This window comes from Sciurus vulgaris, assembly GCF_902686455.1.
Source record: "Sciurus vulgaris genome assembly, chromosome: 9".
NCBI classification, from domain to species: domain Eukaryota; kingdom Metazoa; phylum Chordata; class Mammalia; order Rodentia; family Sciuridae; genus Sciurus; species Sciurus vulgaris.
The window spans coordinates 85,200,046-85,219,083 of record NC_136469.1 but is presented as its reverse complement, the minus strand read 5'-3'; the positions used below and the strand labels follow the sequence as shown (position 1 = coordinate 85,219,083).

Sequence of the window (19,038 nt, the reverse complement as noted above, 5' to 3'; positions counted from 1 at the left end):
ACGAAAATCACAGAATCAAGAATACACAGGTTGAATGCAGCGGGTAGAAGACAGAGCTAATTGAAATGGAAGGGTCCTGAAGGGGAGGAACCCAGAACAGCTGTGAACAGATCTAGAGAACTGAGTGTCAGGGGTTGAAATGAATAAAGGCAAGAGAGAGCTGAAGATGGTTCTCGTGAGTGAAATTAAATCCTCTATGAAAGAATAAACTGTGAAGTGTTCCATGGATGCATTAGATAGGACAGTGAAGACTGCATGAGAGCAGAAAGATGGCAGGGGAACACCAGGGCACACCTGAGCTAGGCAGACAAGTGTGATGTGGGCCTGGACCATGGCAATGGAGGGCAGAGAAATGAATTCAAGAAGCAGCAAGACTTACTGACAGGTCTGGCCTGCTGCAGAAAGCCTTCCTTGATTTGCAAGGCATACTTGCCTTTAAATATAAGCCATTTGGCTCTGTAACCTAAACTTTACAAATTCCACTAGTTGCTGTGCCCCTTTAAATACACCCAATTTTTTAATAAACACCACACGGAGTATAATTCCAAAAGCAAATTAACCCGCAGCTGCTGGATGCAGTGATTTGATCAGTCTCGGCCCATCCAAGCAGCACAAATCCATGCCAGCGAAATGGTTGCCAGGTCTTGTTTTGATCACTCACAGAACTCCCTCCTTTGCCAAAGAAGCATGCTCTGAAGTATTCCCAGCATTATTTGAATTTAAAACCTTTCCATGTCACCAGGCAGAAAATGTCCAGTGATTTCTCTATGGAACTTTCTAACCCGAAAGAAAAACAAATCACAAATACTGCATCTAAAACAAAACAAAACAAACCCAAAGGGATCCTTTTTCCTCTCCTGGAAATGAGAAAGTTGATCATCATTCTCCCTTGAGAACTGCACCTAAAATTCCAGTTGCTTCTCATCAGAATACACCAAGGTCGTGCTATCTGAAAATTGAACAACTGTGAAGCCAAATGTTTTCTGCTTATCATGAAACCTGATGATAGAGACAGAGAAGGGCAAAACCAGGCCTTCCATGCCAGACTTGTTCATTGAAAAGAAGGAATAATTACTTCTATGACAAAATAATGATTTGTCCCAGGTGTCATTTTTATTCTTGAAAACTCTTGTGACCCTGGGATGGTGAAATGAAATTGATCTTTTTTCCTCCTACCTTGCCATTTCTAACACATATTCCCTAAACTGAAGCATTCCCCCCGGGGGGTGAGATGATGCTCCAAAATTTCTTTGAAAATTTATATCTACTGGTGGGCCAGTCCACAACACAACCTGAAGGGTACTACTGGATTGCAATCTCTTCATGGGACAATATTCTCCAAAGATTCTAAAGCAAATTCAGTAAAACAACCATTAGGATTACTGCAGGTCAGTGTGGGTAAAAATATAATTTTAAGAATTTGAAAAAAGAATCAGAAGCAAAGACATGTTTCTTAGACCACTGGAGCAGTTAGATAAGAAGTGATCATCTTCCTTGGGTCCTATGAATTGCTGGATGAGAAGTAATAGATCCCTTTGGGCTAAGCCAATAGGGAGGAAGATTGACACACCCAAGTGATTTATTTCTAATATGGAATTTTCTTCAATTTGAAGGATTCTTTAATTAAGCATAGTATGGTTCCTTTGTCCTTCTGTGTATGATTCTAATTCTTAAGAAGAAAGAAGCTTTGTGATGCTTTTGTGACTAAAACTCTTGGGAATGGATTCATTAGGTCTATTTTTTCATAAAACTTTCACTTAATACTGAGACACAGTGCTTGTTACAAATCTGTTGATTCTGTAAATGACATTAATATTGACAATGCTACTCTGAATGAATTCTAATGGCAATTAATACTACCATTATTATTACAACACTTTTTTAATACTTATTACACTGGTTATATTTTCATAGTATTTCTATCTCCTTATTTAGATACATAGTTAAAATTCTAAGTAAGAGACATAAAAGGGGGTGCTAAATTTTGAAATAGAAGTCCCACAGGTGTTCATAAGGAGAGAGGGGAAGGAAAACAAATAACTACTAATCCATCCTCCCATACAGGTATGTGACCTACAAAAGGAAGAAGTACACAAAAGAGAATGAAAGAGTTTAGAAAAATTTCCTCTGAGCCTATGAAGTAGAGCCAAAGGCTTTGATATTATACTCCTTGGCTTCTAGGCATCTTCCCAATAGAGTTTTCCTCATTGTACAACCTGCTTAAGCCAAAAGGTGAGGCAGAAAGTTTTAAATCTTTTAAGTTAATTTTCCTTCTTATCTTGCCAATGAACTCTGTGAGTTTGGAGAAGGGGAATTCATGGTGTCCTTGAAGAAAAACGAAATTTGAAAATTTATTATAATATAGGATTCCCATTTGTCTTATATCTACTGGCATTTGCTCTAGCAAAGTAAAAGAAGACGTCACATCTCACAGATTTACTCATTCCCCCTTTCTGAACTGCTGGGAATGTGTGGGTCAGGGACAGCAGCAATGCAGGCAGATTAGCAAGTTGTCTTTTAACCAGGGTGGCTGTGTCCACCATTACAGGAGTGCACTTCTGCTTAGAGCTGCACATTTTAAAGAAAAAGAAGTCAGTGTTGCTGTGGTTTGGATAAGTGTCTCCCAAAGGCCTAGGTGATAAAAGCTTGGTCTCCAGCCCCTGGCCCTTAGGAGATAGATGTTTAGGAGGTAGAACTTGTGGGAGGTCTTAGGACATTAGAGGCATGCTCCCAAAGGGGTTCTGAGACACTGGTCTCTTCCTTTCTCTTTGGTTCCAGGTCACCACGAGGTGAGCAGCATCTTCCCTGACACACTCCAGTCATGATGCACAGCCTTGCCACAGACCCAAAGTCAATGGAGCCAACCCATTGACGGAAACTCCAAAATTGGGAGCCAAAATTAACCTTTTTCATTAACAAGTTAATTATATTGGGTATTTGTTACAGTAACAGAAAGTGTTGAAGTGTTGAAGTGTTTAAATGCATATTTGCATGCATTTAAAATTACTCAAGGCTGGGAGCCAATGAAGATCAGGGACAGAAAGAAAGCTTGCATTTCTTTTTGTATGTCAAGATTGTACATTATTCATTCTAATGTATACGTTGGCTCCTTTGCTGGTTTTCTAGCTGGTTCTTCCTCATCTCCTTCAATCTCTACAATTTTACAGTGCACTGGAGCTCAATGTTTACTCATCTCCTATCTCCACATTCACTCCCTGAATGGTTTCATTGTCTCCTTTCTGTAAACACATCTTTAGGATAATGATTCCCAAAAGTAGTTTCCATCCCAAGTATCTTCCCTCAATGCCAACAATATAACTAACATCTCCAGTTAGATTCCGACTAGCATTTCAACTTAAGCCTTCCAAAAATACAATCCTTGATTTTTCCCTTAAAAATGGCCTTCCATTAACTCAGTAAATAATTACCATTATTTCTGTTATTTAGACGAAGTATTTTGGCAGTATCTTAACTTTATCTTTCATACTACATCCAACTCATCAGCAGAACTGATTAACTGTGTTGAAAATACATGCAGAATTACCCTTACCATCTCCTCAACCCTGATCTAAGCCATTTCTGGGCTGTAAGGAGTCTCCATGGCAACACCTAGCTTATCTCCCTGCTTCTGCTGAAGCCCTCTTCACTGCCTAGACTGTACAAGAAACCACAGTGATGCTGTTAAATTGACTTGGATTAAAAAATGAGGTCCTCAGAGACCCTGGCAAGGCCTTGTATGACCTCCCCACTGTCCATCTGTCCACTGCCTTTCTGACCTTATCTTCAACCATGTTTTCACTAGTCATCCTAGGCACCTAGAAGAGGACCTGCTGCTTAGATGCGGGTGATCCCGTGTATTAGCAGAATGAATACAGCCTTACTCAGGTTACAAAACGACAAATTAAAAATAGAATACTTAGATTATGAAAATTAAATCATAGAATCATTTGGACACAGAAAGGATTCCCAAAGATCATCCAATTCACTTCTTCATTTTACAGGTTCCAAACTTGTCTTTGAAAGTTAAAGCAACTTGCTAAAGGTCACATAGCCAACTGTTAGAAAAGATCTGCTCCTGTTCCATATTAATTATCCTTTCAAGAACCTGTTATCCATTTAGACTTTACTTCCAGGCAACTTTCCTTTTAAAGTAATTCCCTCACATTTCACATTTTTATATTCCCCCGTGATTCTAAGCACTTTAGGAGATGGTCTCTCCTAAGTCATGTTTATTGTGTGACCTTAAACAAATTACTTAGCCTCTCTGTGTCTCAATTTTTTTTTCATCTAAAAAAGTGGGTAACAAAGACATCCCATAAGATTAAGTGAATTCATATATGTAAAACAGTAGAAGGTACCTGGTAATGAGTAGAAGATTGACAGATGATGGTGCTAGCATTTTCCGTGAGTGTTGTTGGTGTGATGTGTGGACCCTAGATACGTGTAAATGTAATATAATAAACACAGCAGAAAAGGAAGAACATAAGATAAGGAAGGAAACAAAGACCAAAGGAAAGGGGGAGAAAGGGAGGGGAAGGAAAAGAAAAGGAAGAGAGTTTATTTAAAGGCAGTTAATTATAACTTAAGAGCAGGCCCACCCAGCCTCAACCCTGAAAGAGCACTCAAATATGTCTACCGAAGTCCATGTATTGCTTTTAGGTGGTATTTCCAGGCAACGCCGTGAATGAGCCTGGTAATATGAAAGGACAATGATAATATAAAATAATGTCACTTCTGATGACACAAAAATTTGGAAGCCCATTTTCCGATAAGCATTTTCAGAATCAAACCCATTGATTTTCTTCATGTTTGGAATCATCATTTGGGAGGATTTTGCTGTTTGCTCTTTGCTGTTTTCTGAGTACATTAAAAATGGGCTATTATGAAGAGAAGAATAAACCAAAGAAAGTTAGCTATTTTTGGTCTGCATTTTTAGTTTCTCATTTGATTCATCAACACTGTCCAAAATATAGTCATGCTGGAGTCCTTTTTCTTTCCATCTCCTGGAAATATTTCTCAAATAGTAAAATATATTATTACATTTTCAAGAAAACAATATCCTATACAGAAAAGTCTAAAATTGTTTTTCTGACATCAAATTGGGGTGAACAAACTCTAGTCCTCCACCAAGCTACAGATCTAATTGTGCTCATACTGTTACTTGGGCAACAGAAGATTTAGAAATGCCAACCTGAACTCTTAAATAGGACTGAAATGGATAGAAACAAAAAATGATGGTGGAGAAAAGAATCAGGAATTCATCAATTTGGTTCTTCACAGAAGCTTCAGGAAGAAAGCAGGACATGACCCTAAAAAAACTTATTTGGGCATTTTTCCCAGAGCACATCTGAGAAACTGTGACCAAGGGAAATTCCTGGAGCAAAATCCAGAGAAAGGTATGGATTTTATGAGGGGAACAAACATAACTTTACTTCCTTACTGATCTTTCTCAGTAGAAGGGAAGAGGAATGTAAAAATCTTAAATAGTATATAAGTAATGCTAAAATGCGTGTTTGAATTTTAAAAATTAAACATATAGACCATATTCTATAGTTTCTACCCTCTGAGAAATTGGCTTTTATACAATAGGGAACACACCTATGGATGAGGACTGTGCAAGAGGCCATGTGTCCCTGATTACCGTGGAGTGTGACAAAGGGAAGAGCTGCATCCATGGTACAGTCTTTAAAGAAAGAAAGACTGGTGATGGAAGCAGAAAGATGCTGAAATAACAAAATGACTGTGAAAGATTAAGGATTATGCTGTTTGGGGCTTTCCTTAGCCCCTCTTTTGTTAAAGGTTACTGGAGAAAAATATGAAAACAGCATCTATTTGTAATACATCAAAAATTAAAAAAACAAGGAGTAACGTCAACCAGACAGCAGAATAAAAAGCCTTCCACTCTCCTCCCCTGCACTGAGTCATCAACAACATCAGACAAATTCCCTTTGTGAGAAATGCAGAATTTCATTGAAAAAGCCCTGTACTCTGGATGAGTGCAGAAACACCCACATGGACGCCATCAGGGAAAGTCAACACAGCCTCTAACCTCAGTCTCTACCCACAGTACAGTACCACGTGATCAGACTTTGACCACCCCCGCCCCCAATTCCACATCCTAACTTCTGCCTTGATAGGGAAAGATTCAAATTGCATATCCAATACCACAACATTCACAGGGGCTTCTCAGAAGACTGGTTTCTGTCTTGTGTGTTGGAACATACACTCCCCAACATGGGACCTGTGATATCAGAGACAGCAGTTTACACCAGTGATTCTCTGGCTCAGCACAGAGTGAGCAGAAGACAATACCAGCTCCCACCTTCTCCCCATGGAGTAAAAGAGTTGAACTTCACATCCAATGTGTAACTTGTCCTTTCTTAACTGGGGGCTGCCAAATGATTTCTCTCTGTCTTGCCTCTGTTGGCGCACCGACAAACTCTAGTTGCCTGGGAACCAGTAAGAACAGAGACAATGGTTTGAACTAGCCACAACCATGCACAAGTAGCAGAGACTGAAAGGGCAAAAAGACCCTTTCTCAGATTCTCCCTGTGGAGAGAAAAAGTCAGGAAGAGTGTGTAAAGATCCAATTCCTCTCAAAGCTGTCAAGAAACTGACTTTGGTCTAATTTGTCTCAGAGCACTGATGAGACTTGGCATACTCTTGAATCCAAGGGTCATTAAGAACAAAGGAGTTGGATGACTAGCATGGAAATTTGAAAGGTCCTGACAATATCTAACTGGATTGATTGATGAGGGTCTTGTCTCATATAAGCCAGCCTGCGAAAACTGAGAGCAGTAGGTATTTTCTTTAATATTCAAATACCAGCAAAGAGAGTCAAGAAAACTGAAGGAAGAGTAAAAATTATCACAAAGAAAGTGTCAAAATAAACCAATACTAATGATATGAAGAAATATACCTGACAGAGAATTCAAAATAAATGATCATAAGAATTCTGAACAAAGAGAAGAGAACAATGAATGAACAAAGTAAAAATTTCAACAGAGATAGAAATGCCTAAAAATACCAAACATTAATGTTGTAGCTGAATAATAATTGAACTGAAAATTCACTAGAGGTTCAAAAGCAGATGATGTCAAGCAAAAAAATAAGTATCAGTGAACTTAAAGAAATCATTGGAAATTGAATAGTTTAAAAAGAACAAAAACAAAAAAAGAATGAAAAAGAAGATTGAAGGATGATTTAGTCAACTTGTTTGCTGCTTTGACCAAAAGACCTGAGAAGAACCTTTTTAGAGTAGGAAAAGTTTATTTGGCACTCACAGTTTCAGAGGTCTCAGTCCATAGATAGCTGGATCCATTGCTCTGGGCTCTAGGTAAGACAGAATATCAGGGTAGAAGAGTGGAGCGGAGAAAAGAAACACAGGACATGGAACCAGGAAGCAAAGAGAGCTCTACTCTCTGGAGACAAAATGTATATCCCAAAGGCACACTTCCAATGCCCCACCTCCCCCAGCCACACCCTACCTGCCTTCAGTTACCAGCCAGTTAATACCCATCAGGGAATTAGTACACTTATTAGGTTAAGGCTCTCATAATCCAATCATTTCACCTCTAAACTTTCTTGCATTGTCCCATACATGAGCTTTTGGCGGGAACCTCATATCTAAACAAAGGATTACCATCAAAAAGCCCAATATATAGTTTATGTAAGTATGAGAGGAACAAAACAGAGAAAGGGCAGAAAGCTTATTCATATAAAAAATGAACAAAATTTTCTAAATCTAAGGAAATAAATGAATACCCATACACAGGAGGCCTAGTAAATGCCAAATAAGATGAACCTGAAGAAATTCACACCAGAACACATAATCAAATTGTTGAAAATCTAAGATGAAGAGAAAATAATAGGAAGCAAGACGTTTCATATAGAAAGGAATCTGCACTGAACTATAAGTGGATTTCTTAGAATAAATCTTACAGGCCATAAAGGAGTGAGATGACATAGTCAAAGCACTGAAAGAAATATAATCTGCCGACCAAGAATACTAGCCCAGCAAAACTGACCTTCAAAAATTAAGAAAATATAGACTTTCCCAGATGAAGTCAGAGATTTCATCACTACCAAACCTACCTTGCAAGCAATGTTAAGTGGACGTCAAAGAATGCTAAATAAGAAAGTATAAAACTTATTGGTAAATGTAAAATATGTAGACACAGAACAGTCTATTACTTAGTGAGATATATCACTTAAAATTTTAAAATTAAAAGACAGGAGTATAAAAATGGTTATAAATAAAATATATTAATGTCTATGCAATACTAAAGAGATATCAATTGTGGTATTATTCACAAGGGGTAGAATGAGGAGAAGTAAAAGGATAATATTTTTATGTGATTGAAGTCAAGCTGTTACCAACTTTATGTAGCCTATTCTAATTATATTTTATGAAAACCCAAGGTGAACACAAATAAAATATCTATAGAAGACATGTAAAAGAAAAAGAGAAAATAATCAAAGCATATCAATTAAAACAACAGAAAATAAACAAAAACAGCAGGAGATGAAAAGGACTACAAGATAGAAAATAATTAACAAAATAGAAATAGTAATTCCTTCTCTATCAGTAATTATTTTAAATGTAAATAAGTTAAACTTCCCAATCCTAAGATACAGAATGGCTGAATGAATTAACAACAACAACAACAAAAAAAAAAAAAAACAGAAAAACAAGATTCAACCATATGTCTTGCATGGTCTGTAAGTGAATCACTTTAGATTTAAGAATACATATAGGCCAAAATTGAAGGGATGGATAGAGTTCACACAAATGAAAAACAAAAGAGATCAGAGGTAGCTCTACATATAGTAGACAGAATAAGCATTAATTTAAAATATGCCACAGGAGATCAAATGAGAAAGATAGACATTATACTAAGGTAAAGTTTTTATTTTACCAGAATGATAAAACTATGGTAAACATATATGTACCCAACATAAGAACATTTAAATGAAGCAAATATTGACAAACATGAAAGAAGAAATAGATAATACTCACTATTCATTAGTTATCAGTTTGTTTGCACAAGTCCAGTAGACAAAACACTCACACAGCAAGCAAAACAACTTTATTTTCACAGACAGGCAACAAGGGGCAATAGAAGACCAGGATTTGTGGTGACCACCAAAGTTGAGGAAAACTACACAGGGAGAAAGGAATCTCATCTGTGTGTGCTCCATGTGGTACTGCAGTTGAGGAACCCAGAAAGGGAGTTTTCCCTGAGATTTACACCATGGATAAAGGAGACTCACTATGTTAAAACACTGTAGGACATCTAGAAGGGACAGGAGCAGAACCCGGCTATTCTGGTCAGTTACTCCTGAAGTTGTGTGAGTGTTCTGATGATGATTCCTAGCATACTCTACAGTTTTTCCTGGGAATTAATTACAGGTAAGAAAAGAAAGATCTAGGATAGTCCAACGTCATCTGGAAAACTTTCTTGGAGATAGCAATACTATAATATTAGAAGACTCCAATGGTCCACTTTCAATGATAGACAGACCATCCAGATAGAATGTCAAAATAGTAATGGTGGACTTGGAACAACCTTATAGACCAAAAGAAACTACCTGATATATACAGAACAGCAGCAGATACACATTTTTCTGAAGTGTATTCTTCAAGATGAATCACATGTTATAGCACCAAAAAGTTTTAACAAATTTAAGTAGATTAAAATCATACCAATTATCTTTTCTGATCACAATGAAATGAAACTAGAAATCAATAGTAACAGAAGGAAAACTGGAATATTCACGAGTATGTGGAAGTCAAACAATACACTCCTGAAAAAGTAGTAGAGCAAAGACAAAATTAAGAGGAAAATTAGAAAATACCTTGAAATAAACACAACATATTAAAATTTAAGGATGTGTACAGAAGCAGTGCTAATAAGGAAGTTTATAATGGTAAACATTTACATTCAAAAAAGAAGTAAGATCTCAACCTATTAAATTGACACGTCAAGAAACTAGAAAAAAAGAACAAACCAAGCTTGAAGTTAGTAGAAGGGAGGAAATAGTAGAGATTAGATTAAGAATAAATTAAAGACTAGAAAATCAAAAGAAAAAAATTAAAAGAATTGAGCTCACTTTTTGAAAAGGCAAATAAAATTGACAAATCTTTAGCAAAATTTAGTGAGAAAAAGGAGAATAGTCAAGTAAATAAAAACTTAAAAAGAAATAAAAAAGATATTACAGCTGATGGTACAGAAATGAAATACATCACATGAGACTATGAAAAACTTTACACCAACAAATGGAATGACCTAGAAGAAATGACAAATTCTTAGAAACATAAAACCTACCATAACTTAATCATATGGAGAAGAAAATGTCAACAGACTTATAACTAATAAGGAGATTGGATCACTTATCAAAATCCTTCCAAAAAAGAAAAAAATCAGAATTAGATGGTTTCTCTGGTAAATTCAAACATTGAAATAATTAATGCTAAATCTTTTCAAACTATTTCCAAAAGTTCAAGCAGAGAAAATGCATCCAAGTTCATTTTTTAAGTGTAGCATTGTGTGACATAAAAGCCAAAACAAAAACACTACAAGAAAACCAAGTTTACAGGCTAATGCCCCTAACGAACATAGTTGTAAAACTCCTCAACAAAATACTAAAAAATAAATCCCTATAGCAAAATATAAAGATGATGCACCATGAGAAAAATCAGATTCATCCCCAAGATGTGAGGATTGTTCAACATAGAAAAATCAATTCATGTGATACACCACATTAACAGAATTAAAAATAGATCCACATGATCACCTCAATAGCTGTAGAAAAAGCATTTGACAAAATTCAACACCCATTTATGAAAAAGAAACCTCTCAACAAACGATGAATAGAAAGAAAATACTTCAACATAATAAAGCCCAGAACTAACTTCATACACAGTAGTTAAAAATCTGAAAACTATCCCTCTAAGATCAGAAATGAGGTAAGAATGTGTACTAGATCCCTTCTATACAACAAAGTACTGGAAGTCCTAGCCAGAGAAATTAAGAAAAAAATAAATAAATAAAAGGCATTCAAATTAGAAAGAAGTAAAATTATCTTTGTGTGAGGACACGATCTTAGCAAACCCTAAAGACATCACCACAAAAAAACTGTTAGAACCAATTTATGAATTCAGCAAAGTTATAGGACACAAAACCAATGTGAAAAAACCAGATGCATTTCTATACAAGAACCATAAGATATTAAAAAAGAAAATTAAAACAGCAAGCCCATTTACAACAGTATCAAGAAAACCAAAGTACTTAGGAACAAATTTAGCTAAGGAAGTGAAATATTTATACACTGAAAACTATAAAATATCAGTGAAGGATATTAAAGACAATGCAAATAAATTCTATATCTTCCTACGACATTACACAATCATTCACTGAAGGATTTAATGTTGCTAACATGTCTATATTACCAAGATTAAATGCAATACCTATCAAAATTCCAATGATTTTTTTACCAAAACAAAAACACAATTATAAAATTTATCAGTAATCACAAGGACCTCAAATAACCAAAAGTGGCCTGAGCAAGAACAAAACTGGCAGCATCATACTTTCCAATTTCAAAATATATTACAAAGATATACTGTTTATAAAAGTATGGTACTGGCATAAAAATAGACATAGATACAATGGAACAAAATAGCCCAGAAATAAACCCATGCATATATGGTCAACTATTCTTCAGTAAGGTGCAAAGAATACAAAATTAAAACAGAATTGTTTCTCCAATAAATGATACTTGAAAACTGGATATTCATATGCAAAAGAATGAAATTGGGTCCTTTTCTCCCACTATACATAAAAGTCAACTCAGAACGAATTGGACACTTAAACATAAGGTCTGAAACTGTAAAATTACTGTCATCATTTATTGAATTTAATACCAAAAACACAGGTAACAAAAGCCAAAATTATCAAGCGGGACAGTACTAACTTAAAGATTTATTCACAGCAAAGGAAAATGCAGAATGGATATCCAAATCATGTAAGGAACTCTTACAACTCAATAGCAAGAAAACAAAAAAATCTGATTTCTAAAATGGGTTAAGGAACTGAATACTTATTTTTTCCAAAGACTTACAAATGACCGACATGCATATGAAAAGGTGTTCAACACCATAAACTTTCAGAGAAATGCAAACTGAAGCCATAATAAGATCACTTCATACCCCTCAGCAATCAAAGAGAGAGAAAGTGTCAACAAATGGGTGGAGAAATTGGAACCCTTGTAAACTCTAGGTCAGAATGTAAAATGGCACAGTTGCTATGGAAAGCAATATGTAGGCTCCTCAAAAATATTAAAACTAGAATGATCATATAATCTAACAATCCCACTTCTGGGTATTAATCCCAAAGAACTGAAATGAGAAACTCAAAGTGATATTTGTACTTCCATGCTCTATTAGCACTATTCACAAGAATCAGAAACCAGATATAATCCATGTGTCTACTGACTGGTAAAGAGATAAAGAAAATGGGGTATATAAATACAATGAAATGATATTTAGCCTTTTAAAAGAAAACCCTACAATGCATGAAAATGTGAATGAACCTGGATGACACTATACTAAGTGAAATAAACCAGTCACATAAGGGCAGATATTGTTTGAGTCCACTTTTATGAGGTAACTAAAACAGCAAAATTTACAGAAGCAGAGTGGAAAGGTGGTTGCCAGAGGTTTGGGGAGGAAAGAGAGAATTTCTATTCAACAGATATGAAGTTGTAGTTAGGAAAAGTGAATAAATTCAAGAGTTCTTCTGTATTGTCCATCTTAAAATTCATTGAATGTCTTGCTACAATAAAAGTGAAATTAGAAAACACATTTAGGAACTGGGAATGTGACTCAGTGGTAAGCGCTTGCCTGACGTGTACAAGGCCCTGGGTTCAATTCCCAGCACTGCAAGACAAAAGAAAAACAAAAACACATTTAGGATTAAATTTTTGAACATTGTCAATCATCAGATTATGGATAGTTTCCCAAGGGAAATGTGGAAATGTCCTCATTGAGGACATCTGAAGTCAGACTGAAGAAAAACACACAATCATATAAAGTTGGCCTTGTTCTCCCTACATGGGTGACAAGGCCAGGCTCACACAAGCATGACCTAAGACACCAGTGGATGCCACAGCCTATGCACAGCCTCCAGCCCACCCACTGCTCTGAAGGATGAAAGAGAAAGACTGGGCTGGAGCTGATGACTCACATCAGGAAGACTTGCTCAGCATGTTCCTGGCTCTGCTACAGTGTTCCCAGGGTGCTAGGAAAGGGGCACTCACATCAAGTCACCATACTCCCAGTCCGGAAAAGTTTCCAGGGAACACAGAAGCTCTTCTCTACTCCACCCTACTCTTTTGTTTTTGTTTGTTTTTTCTAAAATCAGACAATACCCTTATAAAAGACCAGATCACACAATCTAAACAGAACAAATGGCACCTTAGACTGGGGGTTTTGCAAAGGATGATCCAAGGAGCAAATCTGGCCCACAGTCTATTTCTGTAAATAAAGTTTTGTCCCCCAGCCAAGCCTATTTATTTGCACGGCATGTATGGCTGCTTTTATGGTACAATACTGAGGTTGAGTACTTCAGCAAAGGCTGATGACCCACAAAGCCTAAAATACTCATTATCTGACCCTTTAATCAGGGAAAACTGTTGTAGACTGATAATTTTGAGAACACTAATTCAAGTATCTCCTTTGTCTTTTTTTTTTCTTTTTAAAAGTATAGAATAGAAAAGTTTTAAATTTTAATTTGAACAGAATGCATTATCTTTCCATGAATCCAGTGCAAGATATCACAGGTTATAGTACATGTCGATACATCCAATATATGTAGTTAAGAACGGAAGTAATGGAAATCAGAAAGACCTGAGTTCAAATCCCAGATTTTCCATTTACCAGTTGTGTGACCTTGGGCAATTTGCTTAACCTTTCTAAGATTTATCCTAAAATAAAATAAAAAATATTACCTCACTCAGAGGGCTGTTTCAAGGAATGAATGACTTACTGCATGTAAATCACTTAGTACAATTCCTTGTATATTACTTTGTGCTTAAAGAACTACCTAGTATTATGACTTCTGTTATCAAAAGATTAAAGCTGGGAGATCAACTTTTCAAGATTTAATACAAAGTGAAGTATTACCTGCGCAGTTTTCCCCAGGGTCTCCACAGAGAGGGCCATTCGTTTCAGGACTTCTGGTTGAATTTCCATCAGCCACCACACAGTGTAGGATTACTAGACCTTTAAGTACAAAAAAGAACCAAAAAGCAAGCATAAGAACTCGAGAATTTGCTTAATGTGAAATACCATCTCCAAGTCATGATCCACTTATGAAAATAGCAAGCCTGAGGCTTTGTACCTCTCTCCCAGCCAGGCAGGGAAGCAGAGGCCAGCATGTCTCCCATTTTCTGCTGAGTGCTGAAGATGGTATTTTCAAGCCAGAACTCTTATATCTTAGGAAGGAGTCTGAGATTTGCTTTAAAATAACCCAACATGGGAATGAGGGTACAAATAATGAGGAAAAGACAGATGAAACAAGACTGGTTGCATGTTAATAATTGTTCGAGCTTCATTATGCTGCTTCTTTAAGTACATATTAAAACGACCTGTTTATCAGCATTATGTTAATTGTGTGTATTTCGCTGCTGTGACCAAAAGACCTGACAAGAACAACATAAAGGTGGAAACGTTTATTTTTAGCTCATGGTTTCAAAAGTTCAGTCCATGATTAGCTAACTCCATAGCTCTGGGCTTAAGGTGAGGCAGAACATCATGGTGGAAGGGCATGGCCAAGAATTGCTCAAGACATGACAAAAAGGATGGAGAGAGAAAGAGAGAGAGAGAGAGAGAGAGAGAGAGAGAGAGAGAGAGAGAGAGAGAGAGAGAGAGAGAGCGCTCCACTCACCAGGGATAAAATATAAACCCCAAAGAATACCTCCAGGAAAGGCCTCCTCCAACCAGCACCCTACCAGCCTACAATTCCACCCAGTTAGTCCAAATAATGTATTAATCCACTGATTAGATTAAGACTCTCATACTCGAATCATTTCACCTCTGAACATTTTTGTATTGTCTCACACATAAGCTTTTGGGAGATAGCTTATATTTAAACCATAGCAATGTGTTAAGTGTGCAAAGCACTAAAAATTGTGCTGGCATATAATTAGTGCTCAAAAAAATTACTTGTTATTATTCAAGTGATATAACAACCTTTCACTGGTTGTAGTGAAAACTGTACATTTAGCTAACAATTTCTTAACAGCACATCTTCTCCAATTCATTTCAATTCAACAAACATTCATGAGCATCCAGGACACAGGTAAATAGGATATGCCTGATCCTCAACTTGCTCTAAAGCAGAGAACTAAGGCAGATAATCAGTCAATCAATTCTTCACAACACAAAATGATAGTCCTACAGCAGAAAACAGCAGTAGGCAGCAAGTTCAAATGTCAAGAGTATTCAAAAGTGTCTTTATAGAGACTTTTTTCCATTTATCAAATCAGAAAAGATGTTCTTTTTAAAAGAAAGATATGCTACTTGGTGTTGGAAAAAGTAAAGAGAAATGGAAATTCAAATTCACTGGTGATGAATAAACTCATACTGCTTACCTGGAGGACAATGTAGCACTATACAGAACTTAAAAAAAAAAAAACTCAAAAAATGTACAAATCCTTAAATCTAATCGCTACATTGCTAATATTTTTCCCCCAAGGAAATAATTTAGAATACATAAAAAAGATTTAGCTAGCTTTAGAAGTTTTCTATATAGTATATAAGTCATAAAAAATAGAAATTACCTAAATAGCTAACAATAGAGGATTGATTAAATACATTTGATTTATCTTTATGCAATTTAAGTTTTCAATTATTAAAAATGATGTTTGAACACCAATAGAACATTTTAATGTATCTCTAAACAAGAAAGCAGAGTATAAGATAACCATTTAGTTTGATTTGTGTGCATAGTTTCTTTGTGTGTAAAGTGTAAAAAAATAATTTGTGTCCATAGTCATTTAGTAAATAAATACAGAGTTTCTCACCCTGGTTAAGAGGGGATTTTTTTTTTTTTCTTTATTTTGCTTAATTGTGCTTTCCAAGTTTTTACCAGCACATTTTGTTTGCTGCAATAAGAGAAAAAGGAATGACTCACTTTTTTTCTCACAATTTGGCCACCAAATTTCTCAATTATTTCCACCTTTTTTTGCCCCAACATTTGTTCCTCCCTTCACACTTAGAACAAACAGAAGCAAACAATCACTTAGGGCTTCTCAAAACATAGAAACTGCATCACTCATCTTCATAATCACAGCAAATAATACAGAACATAAAGGATAAAGAAAAAGTCAATTGATCTGTAAACAAACAAAAACTTCAAGATCAAAAAACACAGTAGCAATTTCTAGTGGCAAACAATAAAACACTTTTAATTCATTTCTAAAATTCCATACATGGATTTTCTTTATAGGGCAAAATAAGGACACCTTAACTTTACAGTTACTCTGCTCTAATAAGGAATTCAAAAGAAAGGTAAATCTCAACATCTACAAACTGGGCATGGCAATAACTCCTCAGGGTTTGCAAAATTAAGTTTTGTAAGAAAAAGTACATGAATTGGCACATCTTATACAATTTGTAGTCTAGTTGAACTCCTTTCACTATCATTCATCATTTAACCATTATTCTCTACCTCCCTCTAACAGAGGGGACCCCGATCCCACAGAAACCCTGCCCAGGCCCCTTCTGCTGGGCCTCACTCCACAAGCTGGCTTCACTTGGCAAAAAGAGGTGATCATTGTCAGGAGGTGACAGAGCCCCTGGGGAGGAGGCATCTTCAGCCAAACCAGCACCCAAAGGAAGCAGAGGACCTGGAACAATAGGCACTGTCCCTCCCACTGCCCACCCACATTCTTCAGTTCATAAACTGATGGCCATGAACTAGATCTATTCTGAAGAATCATTTTCTTGACCTGCACCAGTTTTTCAAGATTTAGTTAAGGCAGTTCATATTAAACCTAAATTTTCTGCTTCCATCAATATAGCAGGAAGTCTAGCAATGAAGGCTTTCCTCCTAACTGGCTGGGACTAAGAAATAGGCAATTCCTTTAAGTGCTACAGACTATGTGAGGCTTACTGCTTTCGCTTATTTTAACAGTCAGAATCCTAACAGGCATTTGAGTTTGTGATCTGTAAGAAGGGTTGCAAAAATCAGAAAAATGCTCTCAAACCCATCTACCAAATAGTAAAGGCTGCTAAAAAAGGGCACTCCTGTTCCATCCTCTTAACAGATATTTATTAAGCACTATGTATTTGACACTGGTGCAAGACACTGAAGGTTCAAAGACATTATCACTGACCTGAAGGAGATTATATTCTGGTAAAATAGCCACACAAATCATCCAGGTATAGTGCAATTAGCATAACAAAGGTAACGCAGAAGTAACACCAGATGAAGAATCAACTCGACTCAGTGGCATAGACTTCACAGAAAGATTGAGGTTTATGATGAATTTTTAATGAGGAATAAATGATTTTTAAAGCATCAATTATTAGCTTGTGGAAAATAAAAATATGTCAGCAGAATAGTCACAGTATATTATTTGTTTCAGCAATGGATGATATTTCTGCAGTTATAATAATGCCAATATTGATAATCAAACAAAAGATTATCATTAAATTAGGGCCAATTGCTAGCCCACGTACACCACCTGGGGAAACTGGGAGTAATCAGTCAGTCCTGTGCTGTGGCAGTTCTTGAGTATCGGCCTGTAGTTAATGGTACTGGAATTATGAAAAAGAAAGAACTCAGTGGCAAACATCTAAATCTCACAAGTCAAGAAGCAACATCAAAAGCAAAGTAATATGGAGGTGAATACCAGAAGAAACTCCTAAAAGAGTCAACAGGTACTGCCTCTGGGGAGGTGGAAAGATAAGAAGGTATGGTACAAAGATCTGCTGCTTTTGGTTTTTTAGAAATCTATTTACTTCTTTATTAATACTAAAACTAATTTTTAAAGATAATGAATAAATTTTTATTTAATTAGGGCATCCTAAACAAAAAGGACAACTTGTTAAAAGACATGGCATGAAATAATGTGACTTGTGAGGTTTGTTTTCAGGATGGGGATTGTGAAGGAAGAGGAGGTTGAGAAGAAAGTGGGTAACAAAAAACCATGGTAGTTTGAATTCTATGATGCAGCTAAGATGTGGCCTGTGAAAAGTTTGAAGCAAAAGACATAATCATCCTTTACTTTCCAATCTGAAAAAAAATTATTTAATGTCAATATTTGATGATTCAGGCATACCTAAACCAAGATGGTAGCGTTGGTTATGGAGAAGAATAAATGAATATGAGACTCACAAAGTAAAAGCTGAAACACTTGGTGGGAATTGATGATAAAGAAGTCTGAGATGACCCAGAGTTTGCAACTTAAGTAACTGGTTTATTGGTTAGCAGATTCCACTATATAGGAAGTTTGGACCTGGAGAGCAATCCAGTTTGGGACATGAAATTTGAGATATCTGTAGGTCATTCAGGGGTCAATATATGGATATGTAGATCCATAACTCTGGAATGAAGTCATAACTACAGGTTCTGTATTTGGGAGTCCTGGAGATTCATTCCCCGGGTACTAAATTCTATGGGAATGGATCTCTCAGAAAGAGCACTGTGAAAAGAGTAAGCTAATTAAGGACAGAATCCTGAAGAAGATCAATAAGATAGGGTGGCAGAAAGAGAAGGACCTTCAGAGACTGAGAAGAAGACACAGAGCTAAGAAAAGAACTTCTTCAGAAGAAATTGAACAAAATATAAATTGACAAAGAATTAAATATAAGAAATGAAAAGCATGCACTAGATTTGCGCTAGTAATACATTGCTAGAGAAATCTCAGTAGCATGAAGAATGTGTAAATAATTGTAGACTATCATTCAAATACATTGGACTTAAAGAGAGATAGAGATTAGTCAACATGTACCCAAGAAAGAGTTTTAGT

At 36.2% G+C, this 19,038-nt stretch overlaps 1 protein-coding gene across 1 annotated transcript in view; it reads right to left on the bottom strand.

Annotated features, from left to right (window-relative positions):
- Positions 1 to 19,038, bottom strand: part of BTC (betacellulin) — a 50,243-nt gene that overhangs the window by 11,778 nt on the left and 19,427 nt on the right. Inside the window, exon 2 of the mRNA XM_079153096.1 lies at positions 14,186 to 14,284. Within this exon, the coding sequence (XP_079009222.1) occupies positions 14,186 to 14,284 (99 nt within the window). The remainder of the gene's footprint in view (positions 1 to 14,185; positions 14,285 to 19,038) is intronic.